This window comes from Oryza sativa, chromosome 8, assembly GCF_034140825.1.
Source record: "Oryza sativa Japonica Group chromosome 8, ASM3414082v1".
In the NCBI taxonomy this organism is placed as follows: Eukaryota; Viridiplantae; Streptophyta; class Magnoliopsida; order Poales; family Poaceae; genus Oryza; species Oryza sativa.
Genome location: NC_089042.1, coordinates 8,041,685 through 8,067,045, shown reverse-complemented (window position 1 = coordinate 8,067,045; position 25,361 = coordinate 8,041,685). Strand labels below are relative to the sequence as shown.

Here is a 25,361-nt window from a genome sequence, read left to right as displayed (position 1 = left end):
ACCGAGGCGGGGCAAAAGATCGCCAGATTGGCAGGTGCTGAAATGAGATCCTGCCCGAGAAGAGGGCAAGGTAAGCCGACCGGATGGAGTACGACCCCGAACTCTCCCACCTCCAGATGAAAGAATCATGATGGCCCTCTGAGAGAGTTGTTGTTCGCAGCAACGACCAAATCTGCAAGTATTGCAAGATTGCCTGGACTCCCAAGGAGCCATGGAGATCGCGGATCCAGCGGTTGTTGGCCAACGCATCAGCGACCAAGAGCTTCAGGCGGACACGCACCGGAACGCGATCAATGAAAAAACCTTAAAATCGGCTTCAAATTTAAGATTAAAAATTCAAATTTTTGCTGATAAGCATAAGCTAAAAAGATGATGCCGGTTCAGCAACAAATCAATATACCCATGGCTTATTTCTGGCAGCTTCCAAACTGATAACCCCACCAACTTTGAGCACAAAAAACTAGTCCTTGGGAAAAAAAAAAAAGGAACAAGTGAACAACCCAGGCGTGAACTGGGCCTTTAGAAGCTTGGGCTCCAGGCCTCCAACCCAGACGTGAGAAATATGGCCTCATACTTCATCGATCCCACAACCACATGGCACCGCTTCCCCTCCCCTTCTCGCTTGCTCCTCCGACGGCGCCGCTTCCCGACTTCCGGCGGCGAGCAGCCGGGCTGCGGATGCGCCCTCGCTGGCCCAGGACGATCTGGGACCCACGGGCGTAGTCTCCGCGGCATCGGCGACGGCAACGGCGGCCGGCCGGCGGGAAGCTTTAGCTCCGGCCAGATTGACGGCGCCCTCGCCGCCGGCTTCCGTGGAGAGCAGGTACGCCTCGCCCTCTACTCCTAGGTCGCGGTCCGCGCGCCGCGCTTGGGCTCGGACTGAATCCATCCAGCAATCGAGTTTTGTCCCACATCGCCGATTCAGAGACAGAGCGACCTGTTTATCAACGCGGGTCGATTCTATCTCATCGCCTCCCCGGGGGCACCCACCCCGACTGAATACAGCGTAAAGATCGCCTCCGTGCGCACGGTCGGTCGTGTTCCCCCTGCCGTTCAGCTGAAAAAAAAAAACAGAGAGAGCAGTGAAAAGATCCCCCTGCCGGCCAGCTGCAAGAGAAAAAAAAAAGAAAAATGGAGCAGTGAAAAGATCCCTACTTTTGGGCACGGCAGGCGACCCCCTGCCGGTTAGTTGCATCCATAAAAAAAAAAATCTTAAAGATGCCCTATAGAGGCACACAGTCGGGCCTCTGGTGGAGGCAGCGCTAGACAATTAGCGCTTTGCTTTTTTGAAACTATTATTTTTCATTGAATCATTGGTTATAATCATGCTTGCCAATCTCGTTGAACATCAGCTACAGCTAAAATATTCGACAATTTTATCACGGATACAGGTGTGAGAAACCACATAATGCTTGCCAATTTTATTTGTTTTTAGTTAAACAAACTGCCATTTTAGTTCCTTAGTACAGGAATGGATTAGCACAATATCCTCTGCGAAATTTCTTCCCAGATAAGTTGGCAACTTTTTTGACAAGTCGACAAGCACGATCGCAACACCTAAACGCCTTGCGGTGATATGGAGTCGCCAACCACCTGGATCTAGCCAAAGGGCCAAATCAAGATGGGTTTTGCAAAAAGAAAAGCTAAACCGGCTAGCGGAGCTGATTTAGAGATCAAAATCAGCCTCTAGGCCGATTTAGATCGATATAAGGATAACTACCCGTCTCGTGGGCAAAACGGAAGGTTTTCAGGACAAACCTACAAAGAGGTGTCGCACTCTCGCAGCGGCGGCGGACGGTTTACGGCGCAAACCGACAAAGATGGACTATACTAGGGTAAAATAGAAAACATAGTAAAAGAACGATTCAAATAGATTATATTCGGGGGTTTTACAATGAACCGGCCTTGTCCCTTAAATAGGGGTTGGTCTTGCCCTCTACAGGCGGCTCCACGTCCAACTCGGGATAGAAACTAAAGGAAACACGAAACATGCCTTCCGAGCAAGGAAACCCGAGACCCGACGAAAACAGACTCGGACTCGGACCCTGCCGGTCTGACCGCCCACATACCTGCGGTCAGACCGGCCCTACTAGCCGGTCAGACCGCCCACACACCAGCGGTCTGACCGGCCCTGTGAAGGAAACCCGTCACTTTCCAAACTTTGGCAATTTTCCCCTATTTCGTCCATAGGTGCCAAATTTGGGTGTAAACAATTGTCACAACCTGCCAAATTTCCATATGGACCACCGTTTCATTCATTCTTACTTCCCAATATTCATTTATGCAAATAAAATATGTAGCCCTTTGAAGTAGATATTTGAAAAATAGTGTGAACAATAATTTTATTCCTCGCAGTATTACCATCTTTGTTACTTATGCCCCTTGTAATCCCATGCTATGTAATAGACATGCATTTGAACTTATACAAATGGAATTTAAAAACTGACGTGTTTAATAAATAGTTTCAATACATTAAAAAGCATGGCATTGAGCCATTGATTCTTCAGTCTTCTAAATTCCATCATTTCTGATTATTCTTCACAGAAGTTTACTTTCTCACAAAATGGTTGTTTCCTATGCCAACTCATCTGTCTTTATCATGCACTTGAATTTGATACATTGATAATATATTTATGCAGGTCGCTACCCAGAGTAGGTGTTGGTCATATGGTGTACATCCCTGGTTTGACAAACCTGCTCCTTGAGTTCAGCGAACATGTAAGCAACATAACTTGTTTGAAGCTGCATATTCCATATATATTATTTGAAGTTGCTGTAATGCATTTGTAAAATAACTTGAATTGTTCTCTTAGCTACATATAAATAGCACAGAGAATAGATAAGTGCTTCAGAGAATAAGGGTTCCAAGAGATGATGTAATAAAGATGGGGTCAACGTGGTTCCCTAATTTTGGGGTATAAAATATAAAATCAAGCAGTTTTTATAAACTTTTTAGGAGCGAATCATGGGTAAGATTTAAATATTTTCTTCAACCCCAGGTACTTCGCTGACTTGGGCAACCCCAGGTACTTTAGTTTGGCTGACAAGCACGCCAGAACTGAGTTGCTACTAGTAGTGACTGGGTGACACCAACATTGATCTCACTGTTGTCTTCAGCCTTGGAATTACTGAGTTTATCATGATGTGAAAATTGTGGCATTTACTTGAATTTGTGGTTCTTTTGTCGAGGGTGATCTTCTCAAGGATCTGAATTTTGCACAAGTGACAAGTCAAATGTTCTTGGGTTGTGCAAGCGGACTGCTGATACAAACTGTTTTCAATAAAAGCACATATGTTGCACACTTCACTTTTACACCCATAGGTCCTCACATCTTCCTAATTAAGATTTGATATCTTAGGAGATAGTTCAAGCACTCGTCAATATATGTGCAGTGGTGAAGTGTATACCCTCCAATCCTTGAAATTTACTCATCTTATTTAAATGTGTGTTTTACGATGCAACTACGTGACTATTTGTAGGATATTATATGTCACAGGTGCAGTAGCTAGTGTGACTACAACTTAAGCAGTCACACAAGCACCACTGGATTCGAAACGGATGATCCAGATGTATCGCAATATTGTACTTCCTCCGTTTCACAATGTAAGTCATTCTAGCATTTTCCACATTCATATTGATGTTAATGAATCTAGACACTAGATTAATTAACATCAATATGAATGTAGAAAATGTTAGAATGACTTATATTGTCAAACAGAGGGAGTAGCAAGTATTGTAGCGCTTTACTGCAAAAAAAAATATAATTTCCGAATTCACTGTAGCAAATGATCTGGACCATTGGATGAGGGCTCAAATTGTGTGCAGTTGCTGTAGTGCAGCCGCAATAGCAACTGCACTGGATCTCAATCCACCGCCATTGCCATCTCATGGCTATATGTCCGAGCCTCCAAATCAGAGGTGGAGAGAGGCATAATCACAAAGAGAAAATTCCCTGTGTACCCTTGTATCTTCACCCAATCCCTTCTATGCTCTCATGATTTGCTCATTTCATTCCATACCCCTAAATTTCAGTTTGGATTCCTTCTATACTCCTTCCGTCAGTTGACTGTTAGTTGACCGTTAATTTTCTATCATAAAGTCCATTTTGCCCTTTGGTATAAAGAAAATATAAATTATGAATTATATTGATGAAGTGTATAAATTTATCACCCAATCCCTTCTATCCTCGAGATTTGCTCATTCCCTTCCATATCCCTAAATTTCAATTTGGATCTTTCGTCAGTTGATTGTTATTTGACCGTTAATTTTCTATCATAAAGTCCATTTTACCCTTTGGCATCAAGAAAATATAAATTATGAATTATATTGATGAAGTGTACAAATTTATCACCCAATCCCTTCTATGCTCTCAAGATTTGCTTATTCCCTTCCATATCGCTAAATTTTAGTTTGGATCCCTTCTATACCCCTTTCATCAGTTGACTGTAAGTTGACCGTTAATTTTCTATCATAAAGTCCATTTTGCCCTTTGGTATCAAGAAAATATAAATTATGAATTATACTGATGAAGTGTATAAATTTATTGTATGCGACTATTGTATGAATGAGTTTATTTTAGTTTCGCCTCGCGAAGGGAAAAATAATTTTTATCTATGACATAATTTATTTTTAATAAAACAAAAAAAATAATATTTTTACCATTAAAAACTGTATATATAGTGTATTTTGTTATAGTAGTACGAATTTTTTTATAAGATAAATCTTGTAATGCGAGATAAAAAATATTTTTTGTTAAATAATATATTACAAAATAAACTCTTAAATATAATAGTCGCATACAATTAATTTATACACTCCATCAATGTACTTCATAAATTTAGATTTTCTTGATGCAAAGCGTAAAATGGGCTTTATGATATGAGTTTAATGGTCAACTGACTGAAGAGGTATAGAAGGGATTCAAACTGAAATTTAGGGATGTGAAAGGGAATGAGTAACTTTCAAGGTTACAAAAGGAATTTTCTCAATCACAAATCATATGGCTTGAGCCCTATATATGCCTTGCTAGCTTTGTAATCCTGATTAAAATCTTATGAAAACGTTATATAATTTGTTAAACATTGAGCTTTTATTAGTTCGGCCCAGCGTTTGAAGATTTTTAAGCTCCGCCCCTGTTCTAGATGTCACCGTTGACGATGAGGATTGGAAGTGGAACAGGGCTTAATTAAAGCCTCCATATATAATCACTATCATAGTTATTATATGGAGAAAACTTATGCATCTAGTGGTGGATATATATGAAATGAACTAGCATAGGCAGCTCTTATATGAAGCTAGGTCTTGACATTTTCCTTTAATACAGTATTATTTCTAAAAAAAATATTCTACCCCTCGACGTACGTGGTCAGATGCACTAGCTTGCAGTTCCAGGAGGCAACCGTCGTCCATGATAGGCGGTGCATGGCCATCTCGACCAGTTATTTTTTTATTTTATAGAGAAGGTTTTTTTTTTAAAAAAGGAACTTAGTTTATCAAGTAGGAAAATTTAGCTCTCATATAACCCAATCTGAAATTCACTCCTATAGCAATTTGAACTTAGGACCTTGTGTGCTACTCATATCACTGCAACCATTACGCTACATGCTCCTTCACCTCAACCAGTTATTGCCCCCAAGGTACAATATTTTCATTTATTACTCCCATCAATCAGAATATTTTACGCTTATGAAAAGTCATGGTAAAACTTGTGAAACTCCGACGTATTCTTTGTCTCAAAATATGACAACCTAGCTAGTTGGATTAAACACATTCTGATACTACTTCAGATTCATAATGCTATATTGTTTTTAAAAGTAATGTTATATTTTAAAATGGAGAAATAATTTTTATTAATGTAAGAAAATTACAAATCTATATATGTACTACGATCAACCTGTCGCAAACTACTCCCTCCGTCCTATAAAAAATCAATCTAATACTGGATATAGCATATCCTAGTACTACAAATTTAGACATACATCTGTTCAGATTTGTAGCACAGGTTGTGTCACATCCTATCCTAGATTTTTTTTTATGGGACGTAGGGAGTACATATTTAGGGACGTGTATTACGAGACATGCATTATAAAACTACAGATTTAGCACATTTTTTTCATGAAACTATAGATTCAACTCATTGCCACAAAACTATATATGACTTATTGCAACTTAAAAAATAATAGTATACTATGGATCTAAACTCTAAATCTGAAGTCTTTGGTAACACTATCACTAACTTTGTAGTTCTGTGTTATGATGTCTATCTTAAATATATAATTTTACAATAGACTTGGTGCTAAATTTGTAATTTTACGATGCACATCTTCAAATTTGTAGTTTTACGATAGTTTGATTAAAATATCTCTAGTTTAGTGAAAGTTACCTAAAATAAATTTGGTATGAATAAGTTTGCCTCGAAAATTTCACTACAAGGAATCTGTTAATCCATGATGAAAAATTTCCGTCACGGATCATCAAAAAACCGTCACTATGCAGCATCTGTGATGGTTTCAGAGATGGTCACGGATTGAGCGTCATGGATTAACCTCTATGACGGTTTATCAAAAACCATCACAGATTAATGGAATCGGTGACGGTTTTAAACCATCACGATAGAGCCCGAGGCCTAGTTAGCCCAGCCCAAGTTCATTTCTATGACGAAAAATAACCGTCACGGATTGAATGCCACGTCATCATGGATGCTTACATGGATGATGACGTAGACACTACCTCAACCTATTTATTAACAGGCCAAAATCAAAGATGGGCCAATTTTTAGCCCAATTTCATCCATTTTCGCAGCTCCTTTTCAGCCATTTTGGCAGCCCATTTTCAATAGCTTTACAACCCATTTCAGCAGCTTTGCAGCCCAATTTTGTCACCATTTTTTGGTGCCCTTTTCAGCCCACTACTACATCACTTACAGCCCATATATACAGCTTAATTTCACAACTAAAGCCCATATACACAGCCCATGCAAATAATAGTTGCAGCAGCAAATCAAATAGAAATATCATTTTTCCATTCAATATCATATCACATGATTTTTCATCCAACATCAGATTACAACATTCAAAGTGCATACAACCTTGCAGTTTACCATGGCTCAAACCAACAACAAATAGAGATTCCAAGCAATGCATACAAGTCTAGGAGCTTAGGTAGTGTTTGGTTTGGGGACGAAGTGGGATGGGTCAGACCTATCCTAGTTTTGTGGGATGGGATGGTTCCAGTTGTCTGTTTGGTTTATGGTATGGGATGGTTATAGTTTTTTGTTTGGTAGAAGGGATTGAGGTGGGATGGGATGGACGGATTTGTACTCACCGTTAGTGCCGTCTAGGGGCGGAGGCACTCGGCGGCGCCCGGATCTGAGAGGACCGGCGGCGGCGCTTGCGAAGGTGGCGGCGGCGGTCGTAGACGAGGCAGAGGTGGCGGAGTTTGTGGAGATGGCGGTCGCGGTGCTCGTGGAGGTGGCGGCAGTCATGGACGAAGCGGAGGAGGCGCCGGGCGCGGAGGCGAGGCGGCGGCTGGATCTGAGTGGAGCGGCGGCGGTGCTAGCGGAGGTGGCGGTCGCGGATGAGCGGCGGCACTCGTGGAGGCGGCGGCGGCGGCTGTGGAGGCGAGGCGGCGCTCGTGGACGCGCGGAGGTGGTGGTCGCGGGCAAGCGGCGACGCTCATGGAGGCGGCGGCGGTCGCGGACGAGGCAGAGGCGGCGGCGCTCAAGGAGGCGGCGGCGGTGCTAGCGGAGGTGGCGGTCGCGGATGAGCGGCGGCACTCGTGGAGGCGGCGGCGGCGGCCGTGGAGGCGAGGCGGCGTTCGTGGACGCGCGGAGGTGGTGGTCGCGGGCAAGCGGCGGCGCTCATGGAGGCGGCGGCGGTCGCGGACGAGGCAGAGGCGGCGGCGCTCAAGGAGGCGGCGGCGGCGGAGAAGGACGTGCGGAGGTGGCGGCGGGTGTGGACGAGGCGGCGACGCTCGTGGGCGCCCGGCGGAGCTCGCGAAGGTGGTGGATGGCGCGGTGACGCCGTCGCTCGTCCCAGGTGGGACGAGTATGTCCGCCAGTTTTTGGCGGATCGGTTGGTCCCGGATCTGAGAGGAATATTCCTCTCCAGGGACCAACCCATCCCACCCACCCCTAAACCAAACACCCCTAAAAGTGGGTTCGTCCCATCCCATCCCATCCCATCCTTGCAACCAAACACTACCTTAATGAATGCTGCGGCAGCAAAATGCAAGCATGTATAGCTTAGCTTAGTCAAAATTGACTTGACACAAGTTAGCAGCAGCAGCAAAATGCATGTAGTAGCAAAAGATATAGCATCATGCATGAATTAACTTGATCGAACTTGACTGAGCAAAAGATTAAGTTTCGCTTCCATCTCAGATTGAGTCCTCTTCATCGAACTTGCAGACAGCTTGTTTTCCATTTGAGTCTAGCAAGCAAGGAGCAAACATTGTTGTTGATGAGAGAATTAAAAATAAGCATTACAAAGAGCAAAGTTTGAAACTTATCTTACAATAGCCTCCTGTACAGCAGTGGTGTAGCATTTTTTTTTCTTGCTGTAGTGGAACTCCTTGAACAAATCAAATGCATTAGGTTCTTCTTCATTGTATTTGTCACGCTGAAAACAGCATATATGCATTATGTCCAGCAAATGTGTACAGTGTTGAACTTAAAAAAAAAAGGATGAATCTAGATAGCATCAAATCACCGTTGAGCTGATCAAATCAAGTATGATCCATGGTATCCCCCAAGTAAGCTGTTTTCTGCACCTCTTTTTCTTTTTGTTGGCAAATGGATTAAAACACTATTCAGTTTTGAAGATATCTGAAAATAGCAACTGTGGATTTCTGAAAGTAAACACTTTATGTAGATTTCTAAAACACTTTCTTTTTTTTTATCTAAAACACTTTCTTTTTTTTATCTAGTTTCTATGAAACTTTCACGAATATTCTTATTTATGACTGCACTTGCATTTGCAGAAACAAGGAATTCAGTTTTTTGTCAGAGATCATATTGTTACAGCATGAATTGACTTGCTTAACTAAATTAGAGGTTTCTGCATTCATCAGATTCAGGAACTTTGATAAGCAACTAGCATCAGCGGAAAGAGAGAGATTGGTTACAGTTGGGATGCGGTCGCTCGCAGTCGAAGTTGGGGCGCTTCACCAATCACCAGCCCCTCTCACAGTAGCAGATCCCGCCTCCGCCCTCCTGCACATGGGTGAGGCACATGCTTCAAAACTCGCCAAGAAAACTAATGCAAGAAACAAAGAAAGAAAGGCATAAAGCAAGAATTGAAGACTGGCGCCTCTCCTCTTCTTTTTATCCGTGTCAAACCGTCCTCGCCCACCATGATCGCCTGCCGTGCTCCCTATGCTCACGCGTGCAGCAGTGCGGCGTCCTCCTCGAGCAGCCTCTCGATGGACGGAGCTCGCGAGATGTAGGAAGTAGGCGCGCTGCTGGGAGGGGATCTGCGCCCTGACCTGCTGCCGGAGAAGGAGGAGGAGGAGGACTCGTCGGAGCTCTCCCTCGCCGGTGCTTCTTCCACCTCGATCCACGTCTCTGGTGGCTGCTCCGGATGCTGCGCTACACGCCCCCTCCGGGCCCGAGAGGCGCCGGCGGCAGCGGATCCACCGCTCCCGCGCCTGGCAGCGATGGAGACGGATGCCGACACGGCAAGCGGCGAAGGGGGAGGAAGCCGGTGCGGTGAGCGGCGCCCGGCGGCGGCGGAGACGGAGGCCGGCGCCCAGCAGCGGCGGAGACAGAGGCCGGCGGTCTCATCTGCAGTAGCGCCTCGCGTGTGGTGGCGGCTTATCTGATTTGGATCGGCTAGGGCTGAGGAACCAATGCGATTTTACTAAAATACCCATGGTGCATCCGAAGTTACCACTAAAATATCTGGACAAAATGGTCATTTCATGTTGAAATTTTGATCAACATCCCGCCGCACTGAAAGTGTGGCGCCCGCTGCTCCTTCGGGCCGCCGGCCCAGCGTCTGTTTTTCCTCCCTCCTCTCAATTAATTTCAAAATATTAAAACTTCAAATCGAATTTTATCATACTAAATAAATTTATGTGAAAAAGTTGTCAAAAACAAAGTTATATAACTTAATGAGATCTACAACTTTTGTTTTGGTCATTTTGCTATATGACTTTGTTTCAAAAATTTGAATTTGAATTTCAAATTATGACAACTTTAAACAATATTTTCAAATAATAAATGATTTCAACTGAAAAAGTCATCAACAGTAAAGTTGTACAACTCATCAATATTTACAACTTTTGTTTTGGTCATTTTTCTATATGACTTGGTTTGAACAACATGAATTTGAATTTCAAATTATAACAACTTCAAACAACATTTTCAAATATTAAATGATTTCAACTAAAAAAGTCATCAATAACAAAGTGGTATAACTCATCAAGATCTATAACTTTTATTTGGGTCATTTCTTCATCCGACAAAGCGAATTATAATATTGTTCACAAAATATACATATCTCTTATATAGTTTATAAACTATAAGAGAGAGAGATGTAAATTTTGTAAATAATGTTACTATTACTTTGTCGGATGAAGAAATGACCAAAATAAAAGTTATAGATATTGATGATTTATACAACTTTGTTATTGATGACTTTTTCAGTTGAAATCATTTAGTATTTGAAACTGCTGTTTGAAGTTGTCATAATTTGAAATTCAAATTCAAATTATTGAAATGAAGTCATATAGCAAAATGACCAAAACAAAAGTTGTAGATCTTGATAAGTTATACAACTTTGTTGTTGACAATTTTTTTCATTTAAAATTATTTACTACCCGAAAAATTATTTGATTTTTCTTATATTTAAAATTCAAATTTTATATAGGTCAATCAAAGTCAGATGGAGAAATAACCAAAACAAAATTGATAGATCTCATTAAGTTATACAACTTTATTTTTGATAAATTTTTCACATAAGTTTATTTAGTATGATAAAATTCGACTCGGAGTTTTTATATTTTAAAATTAATTGAGAAGAGGGAGGCAAAATGGACTTCTCGGTGAGGGAGGAGCAAATGGGCTAGGCTGGCAGCCCGAAGAAGGATGAGGGGAATGGGAAGCCGGCCCAGGAGGGAGAGAGAGGCTGCGTGGGCCAAAAAAGGCCCAAGGACAGAGAGATATTTTAATTTGTTTTCCATTTATTTTAATAGGTTAAATGAACTTTGTGTTATTAAAACTAGTTATTGAGCTCCCAAAATTCACGGAAAATTTTAGAGCATAATTTAGACCACTTAGAATTTTACAAAAATATTTCCAGCCATGATTTTTAAAGGAAAATTTTAGTTTCCTCATTAATTCACTTGATTAAATTGCTTTAACTTTTAATATATTTCTTGTAGTGAAAAGTATAAGTGAGTGCATACCTAATCAACTAAAAGAAGTAGCTATGAATGTTGCTGGATAACTATAGGTGTTAGGTTAAATTCCTACAAGCTCCAAATATTTTTTGTTCGCACACTACATATATATATGCAAATATTTTCAGTTTTACCATATGCAACATATACAAGTAACAAATTAGTAACAAAATAATTTAGTTCAAAAACAAATTGTCTTTTGGGTTTGATTTGTTTTGCAATCATTTACTGCTTCAAAATATTGTTTGAAGTTGCCACTTTTTGAAATTTAAATCTTTAATTGATAAAACAAAGTCACATGAAAGTATGATAAAAATAATAGTTGTAATAGCACAATAAATGGATAGATCGTGAATTTAGAAAATTTTATAAAAAAAGAATAATTAAATTTGAAGTTAGTATGAGGGAGATAAACTAATTTAAATTTTTATACACGCATTAAAAGTAAAAATCTGCAGCTATTCTCGTAAATTTTATGATGAACACCACGAGCAGGTGGCGCAGGTCCATTACCTGCTAACAGTTATATATATATAACACAATGCACGTCCTTTGGCAAAACACTTCACTGGCTCAGTGGTGTTTCCTCATGAATACTGTGCATGTGGTCGTGGGTTCGAGGCCCCTAGAGGGCAACGTTTTTGTTTCTTGTTTTTTTACAAGGCGCAGGGTGGCCTGCGGCTTATCCTGTCTTGGCTGCCCATGTGGAAAATGTGCCGCTGGCCCAGCTGAAGGGGCAGAGCGCGAGAGGGAGGCTGGCCCGAGCCCAAGAGAAGGAGAGAGTGAGCCAGAAATGGTCCAAGAGAGAGTGTAGCTTTTCATTTTTTTTAAATTCATTTGAACCTCAAATTCAAATCCTTTTCAAGCAAAACAAGTTTTGAAATGCCTTTTGATTATCGTCACACTTTGACGATTTTAAAATCACACGCTGTGACGATCTGGATAAAACCGTCATGAGTTAACGGGCCAAGAATATCCACTAGTGCACGTCCATGACAGAAAACAAATTATCGCCACGGATGAAATGCCTTTTGATTATCGTCACACTGTGACGATTTTAAAATCACACACTGCGACGATCTGGATAAAACCGTCACGAGTTAACGGGCCAAGAATATCCACTAGTGCACGTCCATGATGGAAAACAAATTATTGTCACGGATTGCCTCTGTCAGTGACGGTTTATGAATCCGTCACCAAGAATCCGTCATGGATTAACAAGTTTCTTGTAGTGTTCTAGTAGTAATATCAGATTTTGTAAACTTATCCTAACAAAAAAAACTAAAGTTTGAAATTCTGAAAATTTTACCTAATAATCAAATATTCATGATTGAGTATTTCCTATTAGTTGGCATCATTCACAAGAACACTACTACAGAAATAGTCAAAGGTGCCGGTTTCCCAACCGTCAACTAAGAACCGGCACCTATGAGGCAGAAGCGAGCCCAAAAAAAGCCTCGATGCATCAGCTCGATTTGAGCCGATGCATTTGAGTTGTTTCCGGTTGCCTAAATCCGAATCCAAATCAAATAACAGTTTGATTCATCCCTACAACTCACAATTCAAATCAAACGAGAAAATCCAAATAGAATTTTTGGCAACCACTTTCTGCATTGATGCAATCCATCAGATCACACTCATTCATAGTTCATGCTGCATTCATAGTTCACACACATTCATCCATCATATCAAACTGCATCACACACACATTTTTTTGTTGTTCTTAAGTAAAAACCAACTGTTGATCGCTTGCAGAATCAGAACAAGGTGAAAAAACAGAAAGGGGATGGATGGATTGCAATCACGTACGTAGTTAATGCACACGTCTCCTCCACTACCGCCATGGTCCCTTGGCCACCCACCTCTGCCGCCGTCCCCTCCCTTGGCCACCTCCGCCAACCCACCCCGACCGGATCTGCACGGCACCGGTGGGAGCCCGACGGAGAGGGATAGGAAGAGGTCGCCCGCCGCCTCCCTTGGCCACCATTGCCGCTGCCAACCCACTACCCCAACTACCCCCTCCCCAGATCTGGCTGCCTCCGGTGAGGCCGACGGAGAGGGAGAGGAAGAGGGGGGCGGATCTGCGCCTCCCCGTCACCCGTGGGGAGGCCGCCGGTCGCATGTGTTGCTGCTCGCCAGAGGGAAACAGACGGCCGACTGGAAGAGGGGGTGGAGGGGGAGGGAAGTGGCTGGTCGGCTGGGAGAGGGGCACGGAGGACCGGGGGAGGGAAGCATAGGCTGGGAGAGGGGGCAGAGGGGTGGAGGGCTGGGGAAGGGAAGCGTCGGCTGAGAGAGGGGAAGGGAGGAGGCGGCTGGATGGATTGAGATCGATCCTTATCTCCTCGCGTGGTCTTATGTCCTTGCGTGGGCCCCGCCTGCTCGACTGGCTCATTTTGTTGCCGGCTCGGCTCGATTATTAGCTGCCGGTTTTTTTAAAAAAACGTCACCTATAATATATTATAGGGATTGGTTTTTATTTAACCGGCACCGCGGATCTTTTTAAAAAAAACCGGATCAATAGTATTTCTTAAAACCGACACCTATAGTTGTTTAAAGGTGCCGGTTCTTTATTTTTTAAACCGCGGGAGGTGGGAAAGGTTAATAAGTGTCGATTTTAAATAAACCGGCACCTATAACCCGGTCCCTAGGAGGATTTTTGTAGTTGTAGAAGACGCCACTAGCTAGCTAGCCATGACGACTGAATCTAATACTAACAAGTAGCCGGCCGATTGTTAATTAAGCTTGACCTAGCAAGCTAGCGCGCAGAAGCTGCAACCACGGTAGTATATGTAGCTACCTCGTACCATGAGACACACAAGTTGGCCATGGGCATGCACTGCATAGCTATCTACTCTTTAATTTGTTGAAATGGAAGGGTTTGCTAGGCTTCATGTAAGCATCATGAGCAGTGAGCAAACGCGCTAGCTAGGTCGTCAATCAACATAATGACGACCCATGAGCTACTAGTTGAATTAATCCGATCGACGACTTGACCCCAAGATGCATGCATGTGTCCTACTTTGAGAAAGATAGAGCTGTAACTGAATTAATCCGATCGACGACTTGACCCCAAGATGCATGCATGTGTCCTACTTTGAGAAAGATAGAGCTGTAACCGAAGCACAGTACCTAGTGAAAGGATGGATTAATTAGTTTAGTCAGTAGAGCAGACATGCATAAATTTCAATGGAAACTTCTTCAAGCCGACTAACATGCAGGAAGTATTTAAAGAACAATTAGGGGGAATGGGATGTTCCCTGGCAATAACAGAGCCAATAAATCTTTGATCACTAGCTCTTAGGGCTTGATGATGTGCTCTTAACAAATTAGTTTATCTTAAGAGTTAATATTTTGATAGATTTTATTAGAGATTTTGGGTCTAAGACTAGAGCCAAGCTAGCTGCCCCACACTTGTCTACGCTCCTCTAGTATTAATTACTACAAAAATCAATTTTAAATTCAACCTACAAATTGACAAAAGAAATACAAATACCAGTACGAATAGCACCACTACTATTCATATAGGAATTTTTTATATATATCATAATGTGTGAGCTGAGTTTAATTTGGACCTAAGATTCTTTGGTATGGTATATATATGTTTTATGAATATTATCAATTTTTTTGAGAACTTTTTATAACTATTTGAATGGTTTCAGACAAACGAGGCAACTTACCCTCAAAGGATCAAAATAGTTTCCCACAATTAGGTTAAGCACACCAATAAAAAATGATTTTCCCAATTCTTAGGCTTTCCTTTTCAAAGGCGGCCTAAATTTCTGACTGTGAACTATAGAAATAGGTGGGTACTTAAGAAAATCATATGTAAAATCATGCCTATTTTTAGGCGATTTTTGTAAGGATCCTCCACACCACCTTAAAATTTGTGTAATTTTTGTAGGGGATGTCTAAAAATCTTAAGGGAAATTCTCTCAAGGAACCCCTACGAAATGGGAGTAATACTACTTAAAAGAGATCGTAAAGTTTTCATATTAATTTAGATCTGACAAATTGTATATGAAAATTATAGCCTTTGACACGAGCTACTTTGTAGTTGATTTTTTTTTTCATTTGAGATTGTTTAGGGGGTCTAAATATTCGCTAGAAGCTCTCAAATCTATATTTTTAGAAAAATATTTTTTTTGAGATTTTGAACAACCTCAGACAGAGACATGATTTGTATCCAAATTGTAGAGCTCGATGAGATCTGTAACTTCATAGTTGGAATTTCTATTATTTGAGATCATTGGGTGCCAAAAATTAATAACAATATCATGATATTGGTCAATATTTACTTAGTAGATTCTTTAATATTGTCATTCACTAATATCAAGTTGCATAATATATCAACTCATGTAAGTGAACAATCATATTAAAATAAATATTCTAAGGAAGTATGGACGTTACCATATTAAAGAAAACACTATAACATAATAAACAACTTTGTATCATCTCAGGTGGACGTTAAAATATTTTTTTATAATTTTAAAGTTCATAATTTTTGAAGAATAAAGAGAAAACAGGTCTTCATAGGCAGATATCTTAAAGAACCATCGGTAAAAATAGAAAACCCATATTTCAAGAAAAAAAATTAAACTTTTATATATGAAGTCGGATGAACGTAAAATTTATATGAAAATTATAGCCCTCAATTATATTTACAGCTTTTTATTTGATTGTTTTTTTCCATTTCAGATCATGTAGGGCCCAAATATCTGTTTGCCTAGTAGACCTATTTTAAAATTCGAATTTCCATGTTTTTCAAATTATTTCAGACGTATACATTCACTACACCAGATTGGCCCATCTGTGACGGCCTATTAGTGACGGGCCAAAGTGCCTCGTCACAGATGACCTTATCTTTGATGGGTTCAACTGGGGTTCGTTCGATATGAGGCTATAAAATACGGCCCGTCACAGGTAAATAGTTATATGTGACGGGCCTATATAGGAACCCGACAGACCACACCTTTGACGGACCCAGATAGAGGCCTGTCATAGGTGATCCCTTACCTGTGACAAGATCAACAGTATAGCCCGTTAAAGATCAAAAGGGATCTCTAACGAGTATTTTTTTCATGCTGTCATAGCTGGATGCCACCGACAACCAAATTCGTTAAGTTCTCTCTCCCCAACCCCTCTCTCTCTCTCTCTCAATCTCCCCCCTCTCTCTCTTCCTCTCAGTTCGTTAGCGGAGGCATCGATGGGAAAGGGGCCGGAGGCGGAGGTAGAGGCGGGACCGGTGTTGGCGTCGATTGGATGCGGAGGCGGTGGGATATCGGGGCTGGAGCTAGAGGCAGCGGTTGCTCGGGGTTGGAGGCCGCGTCGACACCGGTAGGAGCTTGGCGGTGGAGGCCTTCTCTTGAGGTCGCAACGCCGTCCTCCCCTCTGCCTCTAGATCTAGCCTACCCAAGGACAGGGGTCACCGGATCTGACAGCCCCTAACCTCGCGGCGATCGGATCCAGTGGGATTAGATGGTGGCAACGGTGGGAGGTCAAGCATGGAGGTGAAGGCGGAGACGGTGGGAGATTGGGGGCGGAGCTAGAGGCCGCGGGTGCTCGGGGTCAGAGACAGTGTCGACGCCGGAAGGAGCTCGGGGGTGGAGTCCGCCTTTGAAGGTCCCAACACCGTTCGCCCTTCCACCTCCAAATCGGTCTACCCGAGGTCAGGGATCACCGGATCTGACCGTCCTTGACCTCGCAGCGGTCAGATCCGGTGGGGACAGATGGTGGCGCTTGGGAGGTGGAGGTGGATGCAACGACGGTGCTCAGGAGGTCAAATCTTATCAGAAATGGTTAGTCTTTCTCTCCTCCTTTGCTAGATTCATCTTTCGTAATGATTCGGTTTGATTGATTACGCTTTCTTTGCAGAGTTTGACATGATTGGTTCTCCTTTGGAACTTTAGGATCTCCTTGTCACAGCCAAGTCCCCCTATCTTTCATTTACTCACCGTGTCCTCTGTTGATTTTTGTGATGCCCAAATTGTTTGATTTCATGATGTGCTTAGAACTGTTGCCAGTGCAAGTTGATTTACATGTAAACCTATTCTATGATGCATTTCTTTCATCCTTCATGTGTGAATCTGTGAGATGAATGCAACTACAACTAGCAAAAGAACATTTTTTTCACAGGTAACCAGCAGCATTGATGGGCCGCATTGTGCTACTCGTCACATGTAACTCACTTGTGACGGGTTGTGACGCGACAAGTTAAAAGGGGGTTAACATTACCTGTGACGGGTTGTCATTTGTAATCTGTCAGAGGTGATTCATACTAGTGACGTGCCTTTAGCCGTCAAAGATAAGTTTAGTCATCACTAACCACTCATCTCTTACCAACGCCCTACCCGTTAGAGGTGACAGTTTGAGCCTGTCACCGATGACCCAATCTAGTGTAATGATTCTCAATATCAAAATTGTATAACTCGACGAGGTCAACCATTCTAGATTTGATGACTATTCTTTTGATGTCACTAGCAAAATGCCCATGCGTTGCACCGGGTAATGTCGCGTTGGATAAAGTTTAACTGAACGATTTTTTAAGCGGTATAGTATGACAATAATAGTGATCAAGTAATCGTTCATAATTTTCTAGCAATTTTAAAATGGCTCAAAATAATGCCAAGAAAATTTTGTAAACGACTAAATAAATTAAATCGATGGAATTAAATAAAATTCTATTTCGACCTATTACTTTTGTAACTGACCCAAAAAATCGGATCGGCCCGTTTAGCGCGAGCCGATTGCACTACAAGTGGCCCATCTACCGGCGACGGCCCGACACGCGGCAAAGGGCACGCGGCTCAGTTGTCTTCCATGGCCCAAAGACTGCACGGCCCAATAGCGGTGGCGGCCCGATGCGGGGCCGATCTGACCCATCCGATCTGATGGACAGCTTGGATTGGTCCCGCGCCAATGAAATCGCCGGCCGGAAGGGGAGGGTCCGAAAACCCTAACCCTAATTGCCTTTCTTCCCTACTCTCCCTGATCCAATCTCTGGCGACGCGAGAGAGTGGACGGCGATGATCTAGTCTTTCTCCGCGTCTTTCCGTCTTCCACCCGAGTTGTCGCCGACTAGATCATCCACCGGCTCCAAGCCGTCATTCATGCTCGTGTGGATCCGCCGTCGGCGCCTAGATCCCATCGTCTCTCGGCGATAGCCGCATGGCAGCTGCGATGGCCAAGGCGCGTGGGCAGCAGCGAGACTGGTGGGCGGCGGATCTGCCGGCTGGGGAGGCTTGAGGGCGCGGAGGTGGCTGAGTTTTGGCAGCCGCCTCACAAAGTTGCCGCCACCGCCTGCTTCCTCGACATCGCCACTAGCGGGAGATGTTAACAAGGCTAACATGTAACGTATGAGCCCCAAATTTGAATCCTATATGCTACATGTGTGAAAATTTGTGTGTAGATGTATAGTAAAATGTGAACTTTTTTTTATGGTTTTTTCACCTATAAAAATAAAAATTGGAAAATTATTTTCTTGGTTGGTTTCTTAAGAGAGCCGTGTATGAAAATGAGATCATCACAAGAGTTTTGTTAAGAGGACCGCCAAATGGTTCTCTCCTTGCCGCTCGATGCATGTGGAAATAGTTGTTTTTCTACAGGTTACAGCTTACAAGTGACATAACGGTTTGATAAACGACTGTAGCCAAAAGTACTTTTCAATCACTTTAATTTTGGTCAGCTCCCGTACATGTAGTTAACTTGATCTTTGCACGCAAGCAATTATTTTTCTGTCACCACGCTCCTCGACGACCTCTGCATACGGCTATAAAATCACATGCAACCCCTCAATAACCAAAGCATCTTACTCAAAGTCTCAAACGATAACCACAGGGAGAGGAGCTAGTAAAAATAGCTAGCTAACTACCAGAGAGAGATACAATGGCCTCCTCTTCCTTATTTCTCCTGGGTGCTCTTCTTGTGCTGGCCTCATGGCAGGCCATCGTCGCCTATGATCCTAGCCCGCTCCAAGATTTCTGCGTTGCAGACATGAACTCACCTGGTGTGTGTATGTTTTGCACTTCACTTAATTGTCTTTTTAAACACAGTACAGACGCAAAACACTTATATACATGCACTCACACTCACCCCTATAAACCACACGCACCCTACGAGCAGCTGTCATATCTTAATTGTTGTCCTTATCTTTGGTAGCATATATATTATCACTGCTGGATCCGAAATTGTATGTTGTTACATGGTGACAGTACTAGAGAAGAATGGTAGTTGTGATTACTGAAAACTTTGACATGCATATTTAATATTTATTGACCTTTGGAAATATATACATGTTACATTCATTCCTCTATATATGCAAACAGTGCGAGTGAATGGATTTGCTTGCAAGAATCCAATGGATGTGAGCTCGGAAGACTTCTTCAATGCAGCCAAGTTTGATATGCCAAGGAATACTTTTAACAAGCTCGGGTCCAACGTCACCAACCTCAACGTCATGGAGTTTCCGGGTCTCAATACCCTTGGCATCTCACTAGCTCGTATCGACTACGCGCCAATGGGTGTGAACCCACCACACATACATCCCCGTGCTACTGAGCTCCTTACCGTGCTTGAGGGAACACTCTATGTTGGTTTTGTCACGTCCAACCCAAACAAGCTCTTCTCTAAGGTGGTTTGTAAGGGTGACGTGTTTGTGTTCCCTAAGGCAATGATTCACTTCCAAATGAACCTAGATCATGACAAGCCAGCAGTTGCCCAATCAGCACTCAGTAGCCAAAACCCTGGAGTTATTACTATTGCAAGCGCGGTGTTTGGCTCACAGCCACCGATCTCCGATGATGTTCTGACCAAGGCGTTTCAGGTGGAAAAGAAGCTAATTGATTGGCTCCAATCTCAGTTCTGGGAGAACAACTACTGATTATATTCTTATATATTTATTGTGCTTTTGTGTATGGGAGGGTGATATGCACCTTGCACTTTTCATAAAGTATGTTACAGTATGTAAAATAAACGGGCTTTTGCTGGCCAATTAGTGTGTCACGATATGTTGCTACAGTCGTTTGATTATCCGTGTTTAATAACTGGAATGAAATGGACATTGTTACATCCTCTTTTTCCTCGTTAATATAAAAGCTAATGGTCGTTCATGAAGTACATGAAACGAACTGTGAGTGATTGTGAATGCATGGTATTTATAGACTCGGTTTTTACATGTACATGAAACCCTGCTTCAGTCTTGATCGAATAGGTGATTTGTTCCGTAGGGTACCAAGAAAGAAAAACAAATTAGTCTAGCTATCGGTGGATGGAAAATTTTTGTTGCAATACGCAGAAGTACTCCCTCCGTCCCTAAATATTTGACACCGTTGACTTTTTTAAATATGTTTGACCGTTCGTCTTATTGAAAAAATTAAGTAATCATTAATTCTTTTCTTATCATTTGATTCATTGTTAAATACTTTTATGTATAGATATAATTTTACATATTTCACAAAAGTTTTTGAATAAGATGAACGGTCAAACATATTTAAAAAAATTAACGGCATCAAATATTTAGGAACGGAGGAAGTATCAGGCAACCATACACAATTTCGTGTGTTGGTCCTCAGCATACTACTACAGAACACCAAATACATATGTCTACTATATATATGTCCCGGTGGTCATCCCATCAATAAATACCCCTCCCTCACTTTCACTCCACACGTACAACTCAGCTCATTCCACTTCAAAAGTCTACTACTTTTGAAGTGTAGCTTAAATCGGATTTGCCGATTCTAGTTCGGAGAATATATAGAAGGAATATGGTTAGGAGTTGAGTTGATTCAGAGGAGTTGTCGTCAGAGTATCGGTAACCAACCGAAAATGTTTCGTTGATGTCCGGATGAGCTCAAAATATCGGACGCTTGTTCTTATCCAAATCTCTCAGCCACCTCCTCCACCACACATTCCCTTTCATGCCTTCTTCTCTCTCCTCAAAGTCTCTCTCTTCTCAACGCCTCTACACAGTGGAGTTGCAAGCCATGGCGAGGCATCGTTGTCGGCAGTCACACGGCGGCGTCGACATCGGAGCAAGGTGGCGCGCGATAGGGAGGAGGTGCTTGACCTCGCCGGCGGCCACATGGCGGCGCGTGGTTGGGAGGAGGCAATGGACCTCATCGGCAGCCACACGACGGTGGCGGGGCAAGGTGGTATGTGGTAGGGAGGAGGCGATGGACCTCATTAGCAGCCACACGACAGGGTAGACAACGCGGGATTGAGGAGGAGGTGCTGGACCTTGCTGGCGGCCACACGACGGCGGGGTGTAGACAACGCAAGATTGGGGAGGAGGCACTGGACCTTGCTGGCGGCTACACAGCAGCGGCGGCGACGTGGCAGAGGTGCTAGATTTGGCTGTCGGTGAGGACTCAACCGGTCTTGGGCGAGGTTATCCACATCGTGCCGCTATTCTTCTCCCGCAAACATCAGTTACTTGGTTCTAGCAGCTAGGGGTAGAAGAAGATGACGAAGGTGGGTTTATTTCATTGGAGTTTTAGTGATGTTGCAACATATTATTTTATTTGGTTGCACTTTATTGTATTAAGGTGTTTTATTTTGTTTTGATTCAGTGTTGCATTTTACTGATTCTTAGTGTTGCAACCAGACTATTTCAGATGTTGCATTTGATTGAAACAATTTTGTTCAAGCAATGAAATATTTTTCCTCGATCGATGAAACATCTGAAACATTTTTCATCGAGTGGTGCAACATGTGAAACACTCTGTGATAGGCAACACCGTCCGATCTTTTGCAATAGATCGGACGTCCGATTTGTAGTAGCATCCCTAACCATCATGTATCTTTCAGATTTCATACATTTTGATTAATATATTTTTTGCTTCCATATTTACTTTCTCTCCGTGTACTTTCCACACCTTCTTTCCTGTAATTACTCTATTGTGGAGAGTTCTCCTGATCCAATCAACCGATTAGTTGATCAGCGGGTTTCATAGATTATAAACATTATTATTTTGTTTCTGCGTTTCTTGTTTTAGAATTAATTCACCTAGCTTTGTCTGGGATTTCTGACTGATTAGAGGAGTATTTTGGTATAAGTTGTAGTATATTCCCTAGAAATGTTAGCTAGAGAGAGGAACTAACATAGTCACTAGATTGGTGATAACCCGTTTGTCCTTTACGCGCACATTAATTCTAGTGCATTGGTGTTAAAAATCAGGGTAGCCGCTCACCCACAATGGAAACGTTTCCATGTGCCGAAAGTAAGCAATCTTTTAAAGTGGTTCTGGTCGTGCCAAAATACCTTTTGACTCCGATAGTCTTCTCCAGATCTCTTCAATTAGATAGATGCTTTTACCTAGTGCCATTCGTGTTGTGAATTGTCTATTATTACCTGACTTAATAAGGTAGGAGGAATGAATGTTTTAGGCCATTCGTGCATCCTTTGGGATATCAATATATATGATACCACGGAATACTCCTTGAAGTACTACATCGGTAATTTCACGTGCTTAGGAAACTTTTTTGTAGGAGCATTAGAAATACCAATACCTACAAAGTTGTTTATATTAAAGGGTTAATTGATATTCATATATCAGTTACTATTACTAAAAAAGAACTTACTAATGTACAATATATGTAAATAAGTTACTCCCAATTTGATGCAAGACCTAGATTCATCAAACATATCACCATCCCTACTAAATGCATTATGTAACATACACATGTCGTTTACTTTGACGAGTTTTTTTTTCCACATACCTATTAATTTTCACAGACCTCGCCGACGGGGCCGCTGCCCCCTCCCCCACCGCAGCTGGCGCCGCGTCTCCCCCTCCTGGTCACGCCGTCGCCGACAGAGAGGGGAGGGGAGGGGGAGGAGGAGGAGGAAGGGTAGGGGAGGACGCATCTGGAGGGAGAGGAGGAGACGCAAATGACTTAAAAAGGCGTGGAGATATCGAGGAGATAAGGGCGGGGAGGCGCACACGTGCGACCCGGCGTGTTTTTTCGGATTTGTAGTCCCAGTTGGTGCTACCAATCGGGACTAAAGTGATGATATTTAATTCCGGTTTATAATACCAATCGGGACTAAAGATCCTTGGGGCCTGACACGGCCTATCAACTTTTTGAAGCGGGACAAAAAAAATGATCTTACCAACCAGGACTAAATGATTGTATTTACGGTTAATGATGGTCGTGGTGGTGCGTATGTGATAGAAAAAAAATCGAAGTACATGGAGCAGAGCCAACTAAGATTTTATTCGCAAGGGGATGGATATAAGAAGGAAACACCAGCTTTGCTGAGTGGGACATCATTTATCTTCCCAGAGACCAAGGGAGGCGAGGAATTCACGATCTTGGGATTAAGGTTATTGCTTTGCTTAGCAAGTGGTTACTTACCAGTTACCACCGATGAAATGTGGCAATAGTTGCTACGCAATAAATATTTGGGATCAATCTATCTATCGCGGTTGCCACATCAATCTAACTCATGTACGTTTTCTCCTACAATTGATCGTAAAAATCAATTCTCCACTCCTCCATCATCATTTTCCCCATGATTTCTTATTTCAATTCTGGCTTTAATTTGCTAAATTTAATCTCTATTTAACCGCCGCTGATAATGGCCGATCGATTAGTTTGATTTGCTCTAATTTTGGAAAAATGGGAAAGAGGAGATCGAGTAGATCAAAAGCCATATATCAATTTTGGGAGATCAAGAAAGATTCGGTCGAATTTGATGGGGAGGATCAGTTCCGATATTTTACGGGCACGGGAGTACTTTCTACTTTCTGGAGGTTGAAGACGGTAGTAGGATATGCGAGTTGAAAAAATGACTTTACCCGTTTTAACGCACGGGTATTTTTTTTCTAGTATATATATGTTTGGGAGATGGATTTTATGTGTTCCTAAAGAGATGGAAAATCTAATTTTGATGGGTGCAATTGTTGATCCATTTGGCTAAGCATGAACGGAATCGTTTGTAATAACAAGATGGTGTCTTTTCTTTTACATGTTATTATATTAGTTACCCGGTGGTTATATACGTAGGCTATTCTTCATAAATCATGATTTCGGGATACTATTGTGGTGATATCATGATAGTTGGATTAGGTGGCACGTGAGTTTTTTTTACCAAGAAACATGGGTGACGATCTAGTATATGGATTTACTATATGGATTGAAAGTCATTAATCTCTATCTTCTTTTATGCTTGGGAAGAGTGTTTGGTTCATTTGGATGTGTACATCATATGTGAGTTCAGTATCATCTTGTTGTAATTGATTAAGTTTTAATAAAGCTTTTATTATCTTAAAAAATTACGAATCAATAATTTCTGGTTACCGCAAACCAAACAACATGTACACAAACAACAAACCTTGGAAGAAAAATAAGGAATAAGTTCATCTAAGGTCCCTTAACTTGTCAACGAATCCAATTTTCGTTCTTCAACCATAAAACCAGATACAACGGGTCCCTCAACTATTAAAACCGGTGCAGATTAGGTCCCTCGGCGGTTTCGATGGCGGTTTTGGCTAACGTGGCACCTACGTGGCTTATTTGACTCGGTCTCGATCTGATGTGACACTGACGTGGTGCTTGCGTGGCAATTCAATCCGAAAAAATAATATACCCCGCGGGACCCACATGTCAGTTTCACACACAAATTAATAAAAAATAGCGGGGCACACGTGAGCCCCACATGTCAGTCTAACTCACCCCTCCTCTTCTCCTTCCTCTCCCTCTCCATCTCCCCTCTCTTCATCTCTCTTGCGCTCGGGGATGGGCACCAGATGCGGCCGGCGAGCGGGCGTTGCTCCCACACTCACACAGAACGATCTTGCCAGACACCTTCGTTGAATCGAGCTCGCCGATTATGCAAAGCCGAGACCCGCAGTCGCCGGCGTACGCCACTGGGAGCAGTGTGGAGTTCAGGGGTTCGCCGGAGTACAGGGACACGCCACCGTAGACCTGGTTGTTGCCTAGAACCACATCAGCCGGGAAT

The 25,361-nt window shown here is 42.5% G+C and overlaps 1 protein-coding gene and 2 long non-coding RNA genes across 4 annotated transcripts; all 3 read left to right on the top strand.

The window, feature by feature from the left end:
- Nucleotides 1–549: 549 nt before the first annotated feature.
- LOC9266693 (uncharacterized) lies at nt 550–2,948 on the top strand. Its single transcript, XR_010734570.1, has 2 exons — nt 550–823; nt 2,640–2,948. It is a non-coding gene; the product is annotated as an uncharacterized lncRNA (long non-coding RNA).
- A 16,249-nt stretch (nt 2,949–19,197) lies between these two features.
- Nucleotides 19,198–20,519, top strand: LOC4344999 (germin-like protein 8-12). Of its 2 annotated transcripts, none has more exons than NM_001422504.1 (2): nt 19,198–19,403; nt 19,723–20,519. In NM_001422504.1, the coding sequence occupies exons 1-2, from the start codon at nt 19,283–19,285 to the stop codon at nt 20,274–20,276; spliced, it is 675 nt and encodes a 224-aa protein (NP_001409433.1). In that variant the 5' UTR covers nt 19,198–19,282; the 3' UTR covers nt 20,277–20,519. The 2 variants fall into 2 exon arrangements, with proteins under 2 accessions (NP_001409433.1, NP_001409434.1); NM_001422505.1 differs by having other exon boundaries at nt 19,198–19,409.
- A 1,072-nt stretch (nt 20,520–21,591) lies between these two features.
- On the top strand, nt 21,592–23,898 carry LOC107281830 (uncharacterized). The gene is made up of 2 exons (XR_001547977.2): nt 21,592–21,868; nt 23,133–23,898. It is a non-coding gene; the product is annotated as an uncharacterized lncRNA (long non-coding RNA).
- Nucleotides 23,899–25,361: the final 1,463 nt, after the last annotated feature.

Excerpts from the sequence above, each read along its gene's own strand:
- LOC4344999 (NM_001422505.1), top strand. The coding sequence starts at position 19,283 with ATGGCCTCCTCTTCCTTATTTCTCCTGGGTGCTCTTCTTGTGCTGGCC. Across the intron at positions 19,410-19,722 it reads CATGAACTCACCTGGTGTGT|TGCGAGTGAATGGATTTGCT; the intron begins GTATGTTTTGCA and ends ATATGCAAACAG.